At 55.1% G+C, this 18,430-nt stretch overlaps 2 protein-coding genes across 6 annotated transcripts; both read left to right on the plus strand.

Moving 5' to 3' along the window:
* The first annotated feature begins 62 nt into the window (after positions 1–62).
* On the plus strand, positions 63–6,760 carry CCDC32 (coiled-coil domain containing 32). Of its 5 annotated transcripts, none has more exons than XM_063331385.1 (4): positions 63–127; positions 462–711; positions 2,895–3,051; positions 4,886–6,760. In XM_063331385.1, exons 2-4 carry the CDS (start codon positions 471–473, stop codon positions 5,022–5,024), a joined length of 537 nt encoding a protein of 178 aa, XP_063187455.1. In that variant the 5' UTR covers positions 63–127; positions 462–470; the 3' UTR covers positions 5,025–6,760. The 5 variants fall into 5 exon arrangements, with proteins under 5 accessions (XP_063187455.1, XP_063187453.1, XP_063187454.1 ...); XM_063331383.1 differs by having other exon boundaries at positions 77–154; XM_063331384.1 differs by having other exon boundaries at positions 99–150.
* A 9,931-nt stretch (positions 6,761–16,691) lies between these two features.
* Positions 16,692–17,892, plus strand: LOC134515007 (prolactin-releasing peptide receptor-like). Its single transcript, XM_063333494.1, has one exon. It carries the CDS (start codon positions 16,705–16,707, stop codon positions 17,794–17,796), a length of 1,092 nt encoding a protein of 363 aa, XP_063189564.1. The 5' UTR covers positions 16,692–16,704; the 3' UTR covers positions 17,797–17,892.
* Positions 17,893–18,430: the final 538 nt, after the last annotated feature.

Genomic DNA, 18,430 nt, shown 5'->3' on the forward strand with positions numbered 1-18,430 from the left:
TTCCCCGCCCTCCGCCGGGCGGCGGGCCAATGGGTGCCCTCTCGGCACCGGGAGAGCGCGGCGATTGGCCGGAGACGGACGCCAGTCGAGGGGTGGGGGGAAGCCGTTGCGGCTCCCGGTGTTTACGGTGCGGCTGCGGCGGCGGCCGAGGCGGGTGCGGGGATCGGGGAAGGGGCTTGGGCGGCCGCGGGAGCGGCGCCACCAGGGGCCTGGGCGGAGGGGCGCGGCGCCGGCAGGGGCAGCGCGGCCTGTCCCTGCGGGGTCCCTCAGGCCCCGCCGGGCCCCGGGTACAAACGCCACCCGCTGGGGCCTGTGGTGGCTCTCCGGACGGAGGCCGCGCTTCCCCGGGGGGTGAGGGGTCCCGGCGGCACGCCTTGGGCAGAGCGGGGTGGACGGGGGGAGGCCGGGAGGGAGGGTTTTCTGCTCGCTCTTTATCGCTTAATTCCCCCCCCCCCGCCCAGGATTTCGCCATGAGGATGATGGAGAGCGTTGACTCCGTGGTGGCCAGGTCCAGCGAAGACCTCTGGGCTGAGATCTGCTCCTGTCTGCCGCGTCCCGAGCAGAAGGATGCTACCGACGCCTTCACAGACTCCTTCATGGATTCCTACGCCGAGGGAGGGAGCCAGGGCAGGGGGTCAGATGCCTCTTCCCAAACAGCTGTGAAGCCCTGGGCGCCCCTGAACGATTCCGAGGTGTATTTAGCGTCCCTTGGTGAGTGTCCGGTAGGGCTTCGACTGCTCCGTGTGCTCAGATGACAGCTGTGACTCTGCACGGCTGAGGTGGCGGTGCTCACAGCTCTGGGGAGAAAGACATCTCACAGCTATTTAATAGAGCGTCCGATTCGTTTACTGCAAGTGCAGTAGTGGAAATGAGAAGCACAGTTGTAGCTTCTTCAGCCTTGCCACAAAAAGGAACTTTTTATCAAGTACCAACCAAAGAATTTGTGGGGTTTTTTCCTGCAAAATAAGTAGGGTAGGGACACTGCTGTTTTCCCTCTGAGCAGCACATAGTTCCACTGTAGTTGACTTGGGGAGGGGGAAACGCATTCTGAACTCACTATAGAGCCTACGTGTTTTGTGTTACCATTATTTGTCTCATCCTTTTTATGGAGTCTTGGGAGACGCTTCTGAGTGGAAAGAGAAAAGTGAAATTTGTTTCTGTGACCTTTTTTCTGGTTGGAGAGGAGGGGGGCAGGTGTGGGAAACAAAGCTCTGATGCTTTCCCAAATCGTGCCTGCTAGAATCTGTATTTTGAGATGACAGGTCACGCAGATCATCTTTGCGTGATTGCTTCTCTTAGTTCCTACATAATCTATAAAGCCATAAATTGGTTGTGAACAGCGGAACAGCTGATAGAAACACTCGATAGGAGGGATGATAAGGTTACCAGTACTGGAGCTAACGCCCTCGCACAGCTACGCACTGCAGTCTTTAGCTCTAAGGCCAGGGAATTTGTGACCCTGTTTTAAGTATTTCCTACTCCCTTCCCAGGCCTCATCAGCATTCAGCCCCAGGGAGGATGCTCACGTTGCCTGTTGGGAGGAAGCTTTGAGGTTCCCCTGCTCTCCAGCAGCTGGACTGCTCCTCCCTCCGCTTGTAGCAAAATATTCCATCTTTACAGCTCTTTTTTTCCCCTTCTTTCCCTCCCGTGGAGTTATTTTTATCCTGGGTCAGTTTGTAACCTGGTTTGCAGTGCAGCACACACGGCTTGGCGCGCGTAGGAAGCAGTGGACAGAAACAGGGCAGGAGGAATGGGTGGCAGAAGGAGCTTTTTAAGCTGTATTTCTGCTACAGCTTCCATCTTGCCTTAGTTGCTGTTATTAGACTGTTATTTCACAGTACACTAAGCAGAGCTCGTAATATTAGATGAAGGGTGCCACAGCAACAAGACATAAATGGCTCTTCTGGTATTAATTACTGCTGCAGATCTGACTTGTTCAGAAAACGCCAGTGAATTAATTTTTACAAGGAGACTTACAAGAGAAGTTTCTCTTGGATGTTCCAGCTAAGTCAACGGAAATATAAACCTGTTCTAGGTTGGTACCTGTGCAGGATTAGCGATTGTGAAATCATGGCATCAGCCTGGCAGTATGTTTGGACAGGTAACAATAACTCCAATCTGAATTGCTAGGGCTTTCGGTGACAGCTCAATTCTGTGACACGAGACAACCTCCAAAAAGCCCAAGAGGTGGCCCACAGTGTTGTGAACTAGCCCAATTCAACTAGTGATGATACGCTTTTCAGTAAAAAGAGTGATTACAAGTCAATACCTGACCCAATTTAAGGAGTTAAACCATTATAACAGGAATTTGACCAGAGGAATCAATTAAATTTGCTTTCTTGTGGCTTTGGGTACTGTAGTTGGGTTACCCTGCGTCTGGTAAGGAGGTGCTTTTCATCGTCCCCTGTGGCTGAGAAACTCACAATACCACATTCTCCTACAAGATATCCAATACCAGTAATAATACTGCTGCACTTGCATTTTTTTCCCTTGGTTTGGGCATTGCTTGGATTCACACTACCATTAGTGTAATTTATATTCCATGGCAATTTGCATGGATATTGTGGGAACTTAATGCCTGTGAGATCGAAACCCTCCTGTGTGGAAACCGAACAGTAAGTGTGAAAGTTAAACAACTCAAAAATGGGCAGAGTTGAGTGATTGCGTAAACCTTATTTCCTTCAGAAGCATCACCTAAAAACCATCATCTTGTATACATACAAGAAATACAGTCATGCAGACTTGAAATGCAGAGGGAAAAATGACTTTTAAAATATGACTTAGTCTTGAAAAGTGAATTTAACTTCTTTGCTATGGAAAAAATACTTCTTTTCTTCCCTTTCAGAAAAACAGAATAAAGATAATCAAGTCCTCTCCTTTGCCTCTCTTCGCAGAGAGAAGACTGATGAGAATTAAAGGCTTGTCGCAAGAGGTGACCTCCAAGGAGATGCTGCGCACTCTCTCCCAGGCTAAGAAGGAATGCTGGGACAGGTTCCTGCAGGAGAAGTTTGAGTCTGAATTTTACGTAGAGGGACATGACTCTGATGAGAGGTAATAAGCAAGTCGATGAGAAGGGATTACCACTTACCGCGTTGGCAAACAGACTTTATTTCTGAAAGACTCAAATAAGGTTTTGTCAGGACTTGCAATAGGACATTATAACAAAAGTACCGTCTCAGCACAGCTTGGTAAGGCTGTCACGGGAATTCTGAAACGGGTGGATAATGCCCATTTGCATCCTACCAGAGGGGAACACACAGAGCACGTAGGGTGTCACCCTTCAATGCTCTTCACTGATTTTTGCATCCCTCAGACTGGGGTGGAAACAACTGGAACCGACTTGATAATTTCCCTCGTCACATTTGGGGTGGGGAAGGAGCGGAGTGGAGGCGGGGATGTGTGATGTGTCTGAGATGGCTTTTTTTAAGGCTTAACTTCAAAAGTGAAGCCCAGGCCGTTCCCTGCCATCGTTGTAAGGGCCCAGTTAAGCACCGCTTCAGACACAAGTGGGATCTGAAGTTCATTACAGGGTTGGTACCAGTCCTGAGATTAGATTTCCGAGTGGCTCTCCCTTCCGTGCCTCTTTTACGATGCGGCTGCTCTCTCACCCATTCCCCTTTTACGGATGGTGTACGAATTAAGAGGAGAGTCCTTTTCTTTAGCAATCTCACAGTTCCGATTGCTTATAATGCTCTCCGTTTTTCTCCCTCCTGAGCTGACATTTTTCATGATTGCCTCTAGCTGAAAAGATTATTTTTGTCCCTTGAAGAAAATCCGCTTAAGCTAGTTTGTGAGTTTAAGTATGAAAAATAATCCATGTTTATGAAGAGTTTTTAGATTCTTTCTTTGACCAGTTAACTTCAATGTGATTTGTATTTAAAAACAAGCTTTTGTAGACGTATGTGCTCTTTCTACTCTGTTTTTAAAGGCTGGGGATGTTATCCATGAAAGAATTTTCCTCCTTAGAATTGGCAATGAAGTTAGAGGTCACTCCCGAATGCTTCTGAAGTATGTGATTCTCACCCACCAACGTAATTAAACAAGCCTTAACTTTTAAGCACACAGATAATTTCAAGGATGTTACCAAGCAAAATTGTGCTCTTGTGAAAGAGCAAGAGCAAGTTAATTTTGTTGTGGCGGGATTGCATGGCCTGAACCACACTGTCAGAAGATGAGCACACACGCACATACCTTTAAGAATTATATTAAACTTTTAGGGTTATAGTCAGCATTTAAACAAAGATGGGGTAGATCTGTTCTGGTCAGACCAGTTACCGTGAGATAGGCTGTAAGACAGGAATTCTGCTGGTATATATTTATAAACATCTATAGAACCCGTAGCAGGGTTAGCATTCCAGAATGTCCACATACTGCCTTTTTCTTCTTTACTCTTTTGGTTTTATTAATGCTCACACGTTTTTATAGGTGCTTCCTGTTTTGGTTTTGTTCCACCCCCTTCCTCCCCTGTATTTCCTAATCTTCATCACAATTAAGTAGCTGTTGATTTGTTTTAACATTAGTTTTCTTACTTCCAGCCCAGAAGGCTGGAAAGGGAAGTGTAGAGACAGAGACAGAGCGGTACTTCAGGAACGTGAGGGCTGATGTCCCTGCTGAGGATTCTTGTCCTAGAGAAAATCCGAGTGTAAAACTTCTCTAAGCACAGTTGCAAAAGCCCAACTACAGCAGAATGTCTTTGTAGAATGAAAGATTCCGCTTTCTCCTCTAGCACAGGGATCAGTCTCACGACAGACCTTATCTGCGGCAATAGGAATATCTACAGAGGTGAAAGAAATATATCAGGAGGGTTTCCCAGACACGTTTTTCAGACATTGCTGTGGGGCTTTGTTGCTCTCTCGTTTGACTTTGTGTCTTTGCTTGCCCTCAGCACGCTAGAACACCTGAAGCGATGGCTGCAGCCTGACAAAGTGGCCATCAACACGGAGGAGGTTCAGTGCCTCATCCCTCCAGAGTCCCGGCCAGAGAAGCAGGAGAGCGAGGAAGAGCCGCCAGCTGCAGAGCAGTGAGCTACGCGCCAGCCGTGCCGCAGAGCTGCCTCTCGTCCCAACCCTGAGGAAGTATCCAGCAGTAGCAATGAGGGGGTAGAGGGGCAAAAGTGCCAATTATCAGTCATTTAAAAAAAAATAAAAAAACCTCCAACACACAAAACCCCCCAGCTCTGGACCTCCAGAGACAGTGACTGGCACCTGTTACGGACAAGAGGGGAGCGCCTGTGACACAGAGCACGCTGGACTGACATCCTTCTTCGATCTTCTCCCAGCCTGTAGCAACCTAATCATTCCAGTCTGAAGCGGACTAGTTTGTAATTCATCAGGAGACGTATTAAACGAGATAAAAAAGCAGTTGTTCAGGAGCATCAGAAGACATAACGGTCTAGAACAGAACAGATAAAACCACTGATTCATTTTTTCTTCCTGGCTTGTACCTTTTTTATTACTCAGTTGGGCTTTTTTTCTTTTCTTTCCTGCAAAGTCCACTGGGGTGTTTCCTTAGATCGTCGCTGTTTAAGTCGGAGTTGGCCCTGAGCCGTGCCTGGAGGAAGACAAGTATTTCTCACCTACGTGAATTTGGGACCCTAAAGGAAGCTACCATCGCAATCAGTAAATTGATGATATCATTGATACTGGAACTGTTTAACATTCCGCTCTGTGTAACGTGCCCTCCTACCGCATTGGCCAAACTCCCTATTGTAGAATAGGCTGGAGGGGGAGGGTTTGGGTTTTTTTTTTCCCCTCTTGTTGGTCATTTTGTACCTCTTCTTTTTCTCCTTCAGCCTCTCCACGAGAAGGTCAGGTGAGATTCTGTATCGGGAAACCAAGAGCAATAACCAGGGAGGCTACAAATAACTTGTTGTCACCACAGATTTGCACAGAATTATCTGACTTTAAACATGTTCTAGTATTTAATTGTTTTGCATCCCGTTTAGCTCTGCAGAGGGTTTATTTCCCATTACTAATCAAAGAATCTGTAATCGCGTACTTGTATAAAACTGATTCTTCTTGAACCTGGGCTTTTCTGTCTTGGCACTGACACGCAGGGTCAGTAGAGGGAAGCAGCGCACATCTTCTGTCAGAGAAAGCTCATTAGGACAGAAATTGTAGGGGTGGTTCTGGGAGCTTACGCACACTGGATTCATACCGGGTTCATTGTGTACCTCCATGAAAATACATTTTTAAAAGTAGCTCCTTGATAGGCGTTGCCTGTCTCTGTGCAGTGATAAGTGATGCCGTTATCTGCGCTGCTGACAGCTGTTATTCTGTCGGTGCGTCTCCATCCGTGGCAGGACTCAGTGTCCGTGTCCACGACCAGCTTTGTCAGTGTAACACCTCCCGGGGTCACTCGTCACGAGGGTCGTCCTTGTAATTCTCCATTAGAACACACACTTTTTTTAAAAAAAACAAACAAACAAACTTAAGAAATACGGTGAATCACCCGTATGTCAGTGATACGAGACTCACAAGTCTCATGTCTTGTTGGAGGGTGGGTTCTGTCATCTTTTAAGTGTCTCTGATCTCCAAAAATAAGTCTGCTTCCCTGTACAGACACAGTGCTGTAAATCTCTCACCTCTGACGCTTCCGAGCATTTACCAGAAATGGTGTGTACAAAGAGAGAAAGATGCAATTTCTCTGCCTGTGCCCTGGCTATTTTGTAGTCAATACATTCCCTCCTTGTGATTAGCAATGACTGTGAAGACGCTTTATATTATTTTGTCTATTCCCATTAAAGGTATCGGAGAGAGAAGCGTGTCCAGAATAACTGTACTGAAACGTTTGCGGTGCCGGGTCAACACGACCTAGCATTTCCTCTAGAGGAGGGCCCTTAGACACAGCAGCTCTCATCATTTCGTTTTTAAAAATCGCTCTGAAGCTCTAGGAAGGGCTCTGGGGAAGGACTGTCCAAATGCAGAATTAGCCGAGCACCGTGAATTCGCCTTGATCCTCTGGCAAGGCGTCTGCGGGTCCTTTGCGGGTTGGTTACACCCAGCTGTCTGCGCGGGTGACTGAAGAACGAGGTGGTCACCTGCCTCCATTTGTCCAGAACCCCAGCTTGTCCGAGTCGCTTCTCGGGAGGATCCGTTTAAACGCGGCAGGGAGAGCAGCTCTGCAGGTCAGGCGCTCCCCGGGGGTGCAGGGAGCCAGTCCTATCGCTCTGCTCCTTCTCCTCAGGTCCAGGGACTTCCAGGAAAAGAGAGAGACCAGAACAAACGGGTGGCTAGCAGGATGGAGGCCAGGCGGTCGCACGCGTGCTTTGTGGTGGAGGAGGAGAGAACCAGTGCTGGTCACAAGAGCCCATCGAGAGCCACATCCAGATCCAAGGGGAGTCCCCGTGGGCACCCAGCTCCCGCTCCGGCAGCGCCGTGGCTGGGCTGCCCAGGGCTCGGTTAGCTGCGGTGGTGCAGTACCAGCTCCATGGGCTCCGGTATGGCCAGGGAAGCCGGAGAGGACAGCCGAGCGTGGGTTTGCTCGCTTGCCATGCTGGACACGAGTCGGGAAGAAACACCGGTTTGCGGCTGTTGATTGGTAATGTCAGCGCAAGACGGTAAATTAGGTCCTGAAGCACCATGGCGTCATCTTCCCAGCAGAGAATTAAACCTGCCAACGCGCTCATAGATTGGCATTTAATTGGAGACTGCCTTCAGATCAAGCAATAGATCCAGCCCCGTCCGTTTGCAGCCCCGCTCCACAGGCTGCCTGACTCACTCTAGCGCAGCCGGGACGGGAACAGCAGGATGGAGAGACCTGAGCTATCTGCTTAACAACACACAACAGTGGTGGTGTTTTTTAAAAAAGAAAAGCTATGGGTTTGATCTAGTTTTAACCTAACCACACGTTTACCGTACAGAAGCATTTACGCTTGAGCAGCCCGACCGATGCTGCCCGAGGGAAGGGGGAGCGTGCGGTGGAGGCTGCGGCGCAGAGGCGTCCAGAAGAACCAGCTGGGAGCCCACCCTCGGGACACCGGCCCAGGAGAAGTCAGGCTTGGGGGGGTCCTAGGCTTAAACCACCAGAAGGACAGCAAGAACTCCTCTGGTAAACCCATTACAAACTTTACAAGATCACTTAAAATGGGAATATGCAAGGAAACACGACGCGTCCAGGCACTGTAGCTGCACTCGCTGGTGATGCTACATGTGGTTTAACTAGAAGGACTTTACTTCGAAGTATTACGGTTTATTCTAGGAAAAGCGAGCTGTTTCGCTCCTATCGGTCAGACAAGCTACTGCTGGTACAAGCAGTGTCTCCGCTAGGGATTTTCCTTGCTTATACAGCAACAGCAGCCTTCCTGGTGGAAATAATTCCCTCACCAGGAGATGCGCCAACCTGAACAAAAGAGGAGCCGTGGATAACAACACAGCGACAGAGAAAAGCAAATGCTCAGTAGGTGCCGACGGGCCCATGGCAGCCGTGTCTGAAAGCATCGGGTCCAGACTGTTAAGCACAAGCAAAGACCTCGGAAAGATGATACTTCAACCCTTTTCTCCGCACGAAACAGCATTTCTCTGCCCCCTTAAACATCCCAGGGAGCTGCATCCCTCCGGTGTCGTAACATCACCAGCCTCAGGCTGCCAGTGATTTGTGTTCAAGATGGAGTGGAATAAAGTGAAATGTAAGAGAATCCGAGTGCTGCCCCGTCAGAGCACGCGAGGGCCATCGCTCGGGTGTCACCAGCCAAAGTGACAGCCGGGACAACGAGGACATCGGGCAGTGGGGAGAGGCTGGGGAGGGGAACAGTGGAAGGCAGCACCTAAACCAGTGAGTGACCAGGGGAAAAAAACATAATCAGGCAATGGCTGAGGCCGATTAGTGTCTCTGTGGAATATAATCAACCACAAACAAGTCTTACGAGGAGCTGGGGGTGTTCAGCCTGGAGAAGAGGAGGCTGAGGGGAGACCTTCTCGCTCTCTACAGCTCCCCGAGAGGAGCGGGTAGCCAGAACGGATCGGGCTCTTCTCCCAAGGAACAGGCCATGGGACAAGAGGAGACAGCCTCAAGTTGCACCAGGGGAGGTTTAGGACGGATGTTAGGAACAATTTTGACACCGAAAGGGTTGTCGAGCATTGGAAGAGGCTGCCCAGGGCAGTGGTGGGGTGGCCATCCCTGGAGGGATTTCAAAGCCGGGCAGACGCGGTGCTGAGGGACGTGGGGTCGTGGTGGGTTTGTCAGCATTGGGTTGGTGGTTGGACCCGATGGTCTGAAAGGTCCCTCCCAGCCTGGGCAGCTCTAGGATTCTAAACATCCATTAAACATCCCTATCAAGCACAATCCAAGCCCACCGCTCGGATTCATGCATATTCATTGGAAAACATGCCCGGGTACCCACCTCCCGTGACACAGACGGACACATGGGGTCGGCCCCGTCTGTCGGTGTGTGATAAGTGCTGATAAACGCAGAGTCTGATCCTCCCACGCTCCCCCAGGGACCCCCCAACCCACCCGGGGCAAAGAGGCAGTTCATCACGTTCTTGAACCGACAAAATCAATCCGAGCGAAGCCTGAGCCGGCAGCAGCGCGTAACCATGCTGGGAGTATTCCGTGCTGCCTCTTAATTGACGGGCTCTCTGGGACCTCAGGTTGGGAAAACGTCAACCCGCTGCGGGAGGAAGGTCGGGGCCGGGATCGCCATTTGGCAGGAACGGTGCCCAAAGTGACGTCTCCAGGAGCGGCTGCGGGTGGTCCCGCTCCGGTCACTCTCCGGAGATGTCCTGCAGCCGCTGGAACCTGCAGTTGTTTCTAAAAGCCAACCTGGTGACTGATGCACAAAGAGAAGGATGAAATCGCACAAAACGCCGATTCCTGTCCTGTCTGTACGGGGCGGGACAGGCGCGGGATGTCACAGCAGATTCCTTGGGCACCGCCATGTCCAGAAGCGTCGCCAGCTCACGGAGCGGGGCCACAGCTCTCCCACCCGCCCTGCATACCCCTCCCGAGACAGAAACTGCAGGAGCTTTGGAATAAGAGCGAGTTAACCTCCGGGGTCTCTGGAAGCGGTACGGATCAGGTCAGAAAAGGCTTTTCCGGGAGAAGGATGTGCAAAGGGAAAGGCTCCGGCGTCGCTGCGGGTCGCCCTGGACCCAGCCGAACCCCGGGGTGGACGCACCATCCCCGCTCCGGTATTTGTCACGCTCAAACCCCATCTCTCATCTCAAATGAGCTTTTAAGAGCCTTCTGCTTCCCTTATCGGATCGTTCTGCTCTTTAAGATGAGCAGCAGCTCTCGGCCAGACCGAGATACAGAGACAAAGCTGATTTTCTTCCTGCTGACGATGTGGCGGGGCCGAGCGCTCGCTCCCGGCCGGCTTTAATAACACCCGCATCCATCAGATCCAGACAAAGCCACGGCCTTCGCTCACCAAAAGTCATAATTTCGCAGAGCTTCTCCTAGGGCTGGTCTGACAGCGTCCATTCCTCTCACCCCACCAGAAAAATAATTCCAGTTGATTATTATTATTATTTTTGATTTCCCCTTATTTAAGTAAGCTGTGAAAGAAAAGATCCTGCACGTGGAATCAGAGGCTTCCAAGGAAAACGGCGACGACCCGCTCTGGCTGTGGCAGCCAGGTACCCCGGCCACGTTAAGTAACGAGGAACCCCGTTCCTCTGCGCTCCCTTATCATGGGGCTCACGGTAATTAGTACATCTGCCTTCAAAGCGATGCCTGTGGAGAAGCAAAGATTTGCTTTTCCTTCCACAGGAAAATGAAAAAAATAATTACAAAGCCCCGACCTTTTCACGGGGGGCAATAACTGCTCCAAAGCAGTTTCACGGCAGCGTATTTCTGAGTAACTGAGAGCTTTCAAATTGCAGCGTTTGTCCCGACACTTCTAGTAAAATAAAAACAGAACAACTTCATAAGAGTATTTTAGCTGAAAGATGGTGTTTGTGGGGGTTGGGGGAAAGCAGCTGCTTGTATTTTCCAGCACAAACTTCCCAAGCCCAGGGTGGACTGTGGATGCTCGTTGCCCTCCCGGCACCTTCGTACCCCCCTGCTCGGCGGTAAACGACCCCAAACCACCTGAGAGCCCAGGGGAGTTCAGCCCTTGGGCTGGCCAGGGAGGCTTTTCCCCATTCCCAAACATTTTCCACCTGTTTTTACTCTTTCCCTGCTTTGCCACATCCCCTGCCCCAGCCACAAGCCAAACAAAGCTTTGCTGGGGGCTCCCTCCGCCCCGAAACCAGACCAGGGGGCACAAAGCCTCCGACGGGCGCTCACCTGCCCTCTCTTAACCTCAGCTCGGGCCAGCAACGTAATTACCCCTGGCTTTAGTTTCAGCTCTTGTTACCACCAAGCTTGTCATAACACTCTTGCATAATGTAATGGAAGCGAAGTAATTACTACAGTCACTGGGCGCTGATATTATTGCTCGCCACTCGCATCTCGTTAGGAGTGGTGCGTTATGAACATCATCCCGCCACTGAAATCAATACCAAAGCAATACTCGCTGCCTCTTTTTACAGTCACCCGGTACCACTCAGTAATAATTGCCCAATTAAGGCTAATTTCTCCCAAGCCCCTCTTTCTAGAGTCTTTCTCTGATATCCATCGACCGCATGGCAACTCAATAGCTTGAGATAAGCTGGGAATCATTTCTGAAAGGAAAAAAAAACGGAGTGGGAAAAGCTCCTCTGGTGCGGCAGAGGCTGCAGGAGGATGAGGAGGATCCGCAGCTCCGGCGCCCTCCGAGGGGACACCGCGGCGCCTCCACGAGTCACCCCGACAGTCCAGACCCTGGCACTGGGATGACATTTTGTGCCTCTGAACCACTTTTCCCAGATGCCGACGCTGTGTTTGGGCCCAGGGACTCGTCCCTCGCCCTCTGGCCTGGCTGCGGGAGCGACGCTGCTCCCCCCGGGTCCCTGTGTTTTACGAATTTCATCCCTCGTCGCTGCCGGAACGGCAAAGCCCCGGCTCAGGCACGCGTCCGGGTGATGGGGAAGGGCCCTGAGCAACACCAAGCAAAGGAAGGAATTCCCTGGAACTGCCTTACGCGACAACATCCACCCCACAAACGTGCCGTTTGGGCAGAAAGCGGATCCCCAGCGCGGGGCCCTGGTCCTGGCGAGGCAGAGAGCGGGGGACGGGGCTGGGGGGGCCCTCACGGGGCTCTGCCGCGCTGATCCTCCCACCAGCCCCAGCTCCTTCCCCTCGCCGGGACCGTTTCCCGGCTCTTTTAATTCCCTGGAGCCGCCGGGCAGGGCTGGGTACAGGCCAGGGCCCCGACACCTCTCCCGCAGAGCCCTGACGCTCGCGGTTGCCAAGAGCTTTGTGCCGGGCGCTGTATGGCAGGAGCCTGACTCCAGCCACCCTGTTGTGGTTTTTTTTTTTTTTTTAATTTCCTCTCTTATTTCCAGCTTTCAGCCTGACAAAAGGCTTTTTTTCCTCCCCTTTTCCCACCTGCTCTCCTACAGCCACCCCATCCCACTGCCTGCCTTTGCCAGCTCCTCCCGCCCCCCCCCCAGCAGCCAGAGGGGACACGTTTGGGGAAAAGATTCACATTTTCACCCCCACGCCCCCCCAGCTCACCATCAGACAGGTGCCCCCAAGACAGGGACAGGCAGATCAGCAGCTCCAGCGTTCGGTACTCACAGTTTTGGGTCTCCCCTTCTCCCTCCTGGGCCCCACCTGTGGCGCAGGATCCGCCTCATCCAGCTTTTCCATGGGAGCCAGAGCCCCCTTTGCTCCGTAACGGCAAGATGGAAACCTCATCACGGAACACAGCTCTTCCCCACCAGCAAAACAAGCCCGATTTGGGGGTTCCCCCCCCATAATGTTTTTCCCTTTGAAGTTCTGCGAAGCACTTTAACGGCTATTTCTAAGTTTAGCAAATTGCTTCAGCCCCCCCCCCCCAGAGCCAAAAGAGCTGCTGAAAGAGAACAATTCCTCACACAAAAGGCCTGGGATAACCTTTTATATCTGATTGGGGGAATTGGTTTCACCTTTTCCAGCACCTTCCCCTGCTCCAGGCACAGCTGGATGCCCCAGCAGCTCCCCTGGGGCTAATCGCCCCATTCCAGCAGAGGAAAGCCCCGGCTTTGGGGGCTTTTCCGCCACCTCTCTGGGGGCTTTTCCTCCACCAGCCCTGCGGAGCAGCCTGACCTTAAACCCGGTTTAAAGACCTGCTCCTACGGCCCCACCTGCACGGAAAATGTCTGCTAAAAAGGAGAAAGCTCATCAAAATAACCCCAACCACCCTCTGCCCCTACGGCTGCCCCGGGCTGGGGGCAGCACGTGGCTCAGGCACGCGCTGAGGTTAACAGCAAAACAGCTTTAGTCCCCTCAGCCGTATGGATCGTGCTTGCGCTGAATCCAAAAGTACTGGGGGTTTTTTTGGTGAAAATCGCCTTGGATGGTGGCTGGGGGACGTCCTGAGCCCGTACACCCCGCTCTCCGCAGAACCGAGCCTTGCAGCCCGCGGGGAGCGAGGTGGTGGCGGGGGGGGGAATTCCATAAAAACCCCGCACGCCTGCCATTGCGCATCCTGACAGCTCCATCCTGCGAGCCAACAGCACGCGGAGAGGCCGGGCTTATCTGGTTTTAAAGACATTTACATTATTTGTAAACGCACACAGAAAAAAAAACAGCCAAGAAATATAAATCTAATGCTGATTCTTGCGTGTCCCTAAATGCTCACTGTGCGTTGCCGGAGCTTTTTCGAGCGTCTGTGCAAAGAGCATTTTAGTGACGAAGCTTTTTTTTCCCCAAGCTCTTAAAAATGTCAATGCTGAAGTTACCTTGAAGGTAAATGCCTGTCGATTGAAAAGGTCATCCGTTCCTGATGGGCCTCCGGGCCCACCCCGCCAGCGCCGGGGCTCTCGAGTGCATCCGTAAGAAAAGGTGACCCGAGGTATTCCTGGAAACCTGGGAAAAGCTGGTGCTTTGGTGGGGAGAAACACAGTGGTACGAGGGCTGGCCCCAGCTCCGTCCGCGTTTGGGGCAATTCTACTTCATTTCCCGGTGGTGGAAAGCGGGGTGGGGGGGATCGGCCGGAGGCGGGGAGCACCCAGAGCCTTGCGGGTCGGTGGGACCAGCTCCCGGCGGATGGGATCCTGCCCCGGCTTCGCTTTTCTTCCCCGCTATTCTTCTTTCAATAAAATGCAAACCGGGATTTTCATTCGCCCGCCCCACAGCTGGGGGCTGGATGCGATTCCCCGCTGCCTCCGCGCTGGCTCCTGGGCTGGAGCCGTCTGGTTTTGGGGACAGGCTGGTGCTGGGGTGCACCGGGAGCCCAGCTCCATGGCGCGCACGCTGCACCCCACGCCTGTGGGCTGGTGGCCCCCCGTGGCTGGGCCACGCTCTCCCATGGTCGGGTGCCCATCGGCCCGTGGCTGAACCACCCTCACCCTACCGTGCCCTCGCCCCACGGCTGGGCCACGCGCACCCCGTGGGTGGGTGCCCATCACCCTACAGCTGGGCCACCCTCGCCCCATGGCCACCTGCACCCCACGGCTGCCTGCACGCCATGGCTACCTGTTCTCCATGACTGCCTGCACCCCACAGCCGCCCCCACTCCATGGCTGGGCTGCCCTTGCCCCACGGTTGCCTTCATCCCACTCTGCCCTCACCCCACAGCTGCCCTCGCCCCATGTTTGCCCTCGCCCCATGGTTGGGCTGCCTTCACCCCACTCTGCCCTCTCCCCACACTGCCCTTGCCCCATGGTTGGGCTGCCTTCACCCCACTCTGCCCTCACCCCACAGCTGCCCTCGCCCCATGGCTGGGCTGCCCTTGCCCCACGGTTGCCTTCACCCCACTCTGCCCTCACCCCACAGCTGCCCTTGCCCCATGGCTGAGCTGCCTTCACCCCATTCTGCTCTTGCCCCACAGCTGCCCTCACCCCATGGCTGGGCTGCCCTCGCCCCACTCTGCCCTCGCCCCACGGCTGCCTTCACCCCACTCTGCCCTCGCCCCACTCTGCCCTCGCCCCACGCCGCCCTCGCCCCCGCCCGCTCCCCCGGGCCAGGACCCCCGACGGGGCGGCCTCTGCCGCCGCCCGGGAGCCCGTCGCCTCCCCGTCCCCCGCCAGCGCCCTCCGCTCCCTGCCGAGGGGGGGGCGCCTGGAGCCGGCCCGGGGGGCGGGTGGCCGGGGGGGGTTGTCCCCGGAGCGGACCCCCGCCTGGCGCAGCGCTCCGCTCCCCGGGCGCCCCCGGGGGTCCCCGCCGGGCTGGGGGCGGGGGGGGGATGCGGGGACGGGGGAGATGCGGCTCCGGCTGCGGAGCGGTGGGGCGGGACGTGCGCGTCCCCGCCGGCAGCTGGAACCCCGGGCACGGCGGGGGCTGGTGAGGGAGGGGTGGGATCGCCCTGTTGCTCGGCGGGCTGACAGCTCGGGCGTCGCCGCAGGAAAAAAGAAAACGAGAAAAAAACAACAAAAACCCCGACCCCAGCAGAACCCCCCCGAGCGGCCGCCGATGCGAGCCCGACCCGCGCCTGCCGGAGCTCCCCGCTGGGGATCGCCCGGCGGCTCCTCACCGCCTTCCCGGCACCACCGGCAGCCCCCCCGGCCCCAGCCCGGCCAGGTAAGGGCGCTGCGGGACCCCCGCCGGCACCGGGGGGTCCCCGCCGGCCCCGACACCGGGGGGTCCCCGGCGGCGCTCGGGGGCAGCCGGGTCCGGGACCCCCGCGGGGCGCGGCCGGGGGGAGGAGGGTGCCGGCCGGGGGGAGGAGGGTGCCGGCTCCGCTGGGTGCGGGGGCGACGCCGGGTGTTTTGGTCTTTAAATGACCGACGGCAGCGGCCCCTCGGCTGGAAGTCGGGAGCGGGCGGCGTTTCCCCGGGCCGGGAACGGGCTCCGGCGGCGGCACCGCTCTCCTGGAGCGGAAAAACCGCATCCCCCCGTTCATTCCGGGGGGTACTTAATTAAGGCTGGTTTGACTCTCCGCCGGGGAGGAGGAAGACTCTCCGGGTCGCGGTGCGGGGGTGAAATGGTACTGTGACAGTGTGGGGTCCAAGAGGAGGGTCCTGGGGGTAATTCTTGGTTTCCTTGCACTTTCTGCCAGAATCCGCTGGCATCGCCCCCCCTCCCGCCGCCGGGGCCGGCAGCCAGGCGGCCCCCCCCGCCGCTGTCGCGACAGGGCGAGGCAGGAGGAGATCCCCCCCCGGGGCAGGAGCAGCCCGAGCTCCGCGGGGCGGAGAGAAAACCATCGTGGGGGGGAAAAATAACCCCGTGGGACGGGGAACGGTGGGGTGGGCTGGGATGGAGCGGGGGGAGAGGACCCTTCTGCTGAGCCGGGGGCTGGCGGGTCGCGACGGGGCTGGGGGGCGGGGGGGGGGAACGCCAAGCAAAACATGCCGGAGCGCCCTTTATTGCTGCTTTCTGCCAGCGCAGCCGCCGGGTGACTTTCCGTGAGGCATCCCGAGCTGCTCCCCTTGTCCTGCTGCTCCCCGCAGACCTGCGCCCGGCTGGTGAACCACTTCCTAGCCAGCTTAACCATTCTTTCCTAGCCAGATTCCCCGTTTTCTCTGTCACGGAGCTGCGCTGTGGCTGCCACGGGGCACGTTCGCTCTTAAAAAGTCCCAGCATCTTTAAAATCAGCCGGCGCATCGCTACGGGGCTGTGCAAGAGCACCCAGAGCCTGGGGACGGGTTCTTCTGCCCAGCGCAACCAGAGCACGTTTCTTTCCCCTGCAGGGCTGACGGTCTCGTCTCCCCTGATTTTACGGCGTGGAGAGGCAGCATCGGCGGCAGGAGAGCCGGCATGGCGCACAGTCAGCTGCCCAACGACTCCTGGCAGAATGGCTCGGCCCCTCTCTTCACCGGCCTGGACCTCCTCCTGGAGCTCAAGCCTCTCTTCATCCCACTCTACGCCACGCTGGTGGCAGTGGCGTGCACGGGGAACCTCTTCCTTATCCTCCTCATCGCTCTCACCAAGAAGCTGCACTGCACCACCAATTTCCTCATAGGGAACCTGGCGGCGGCCGATTTCATCATGTGCCTCGCCTGCGTCCCCCTCACCGTCTCCTACGCCTTCGAGGTGCGGGGCTGGCTCTTCGGGATGTTCATGTGCTACTTCGTCACCCTGATGCAGGCCGCCACCGTCTTCGTCTCGGTGCTGTCCCTCACTGCCATCGCCATTGACCGGTACGTTGTGGTGGCATACCCCATCCGCAGGAGGATAAGCCGCCGGTCCTGCGTCTGCCTGGTGGCCTGCATTTGGTTACTCTCCATCATGGCCTCTGTTCCCACGTCGCTGCACACCCACTACTTGGATCTCAACACCATCGGCCACGACATGATCATCTGCGAAGAGTTTTGGAAGCACGAAGAGAGAGAGCGGCTGCTCTACTCCTGCTTGATGCTTCTCTTGTCCTACATGCTCCCACTTTTGGCAGTATCCGTCTCCTTCTGTGCCATCACCTACCACCTGCGGAGGAGGAACGTCCCGGGCGCTGCCTATCCCTGCCGAGACAAGTGGACCAAAACGAAGCAGAAGACCTTCCGGGTGCTCACTGTCTCGGTGGTGTGCTTTGCTATCTGCTGGCTGCCCCTCCAGGTGGTGAACTTCATCAGAGACATCGACGAGGAGTTCACTATCCTGGACAAGAGGTATGTCAACGTCATCCAGGTCTCGTGTCACCTGATTGCCATGAGCTCTGCCTGCTACAACCCTTTCATCTATGCCTCCCTCCATGACAAGTTCTGGTTCCACCTCAGCAGCTACTTCTACCGCAAGAAGAAGAGCTCCAGCGTTATGTCCTGCAAGGCTTCTCGATTCAATACCTGCTCCACCCTGGCAGATGCTCCTACCGGGGTCTCGGATAAGATAGCCTTGCAAGCTAGATTCTCTTAACCGAAGGACCACGAGAGATCAACTTTGCTTTTGGACCTGGTGTGCATTTTGCTTTAGCCTAGACCTAGCAGCTGGTGGCTGGTGGTACGTGGCTGTTCCCAGAAGACGTCTCTTGTGCCTGGCCAGGAGCGTGAACAAAGCAACAGGCTTTGTGTCCTTGAGGAGCAGCCCTTCTGCGCAGCTCAAGGATGTTTTGTTCTTCGGGGGAAACAAACTGGTGCAGCAACAAACACGGCAGCCAGGCAAAGGCAGAGTAATTCAGAGCGGGACATGCGTGCTTGTCCCCGTGCAGCTGCGCCGGAGCAGCAGTAGGTGTTTCCTCCTCACCCTCTGCAACAGGCGGCTGGGAAGATGTGTCCGTGAAACAACACTTGCTTGGCTCATTGAAACAGAGCAACGGATGAGTATCGGGATTAACGACCGGACACGCAACTAGCTTGGTGTAGTTCTCTGTGAGCCTCAGTTTTCAGAAATGCCTCCGCGTCGGCATGGCCAAAGTCTGCCTCTGTTTCTGTGCTTGCTTTCTGTGCTGAGGAGCGATGCCTGAGCCGCAGCCCCGCAGGGAGCGCCACGGCAGGGCAGGAACGTGGGGGCTGCCTGGGGCCAGCAAGCTTTGCATTGGGCTTTTACAGAG

The sequence above is a fragment of the Chroicocephalus ridibundus genome, chromosome 4 (genome assembly GCF_963924245.1).
Source record: "Chroicocephalus ridibundus chromosome 4, bChrRid1.1, whole genome shotgun sequence".
NCBI lineage: Eukaryota > Metazoa > Chordata > Aves > Charadriiformes > Laridae > Chroicocephalus > Chroicocephalus ridibundus.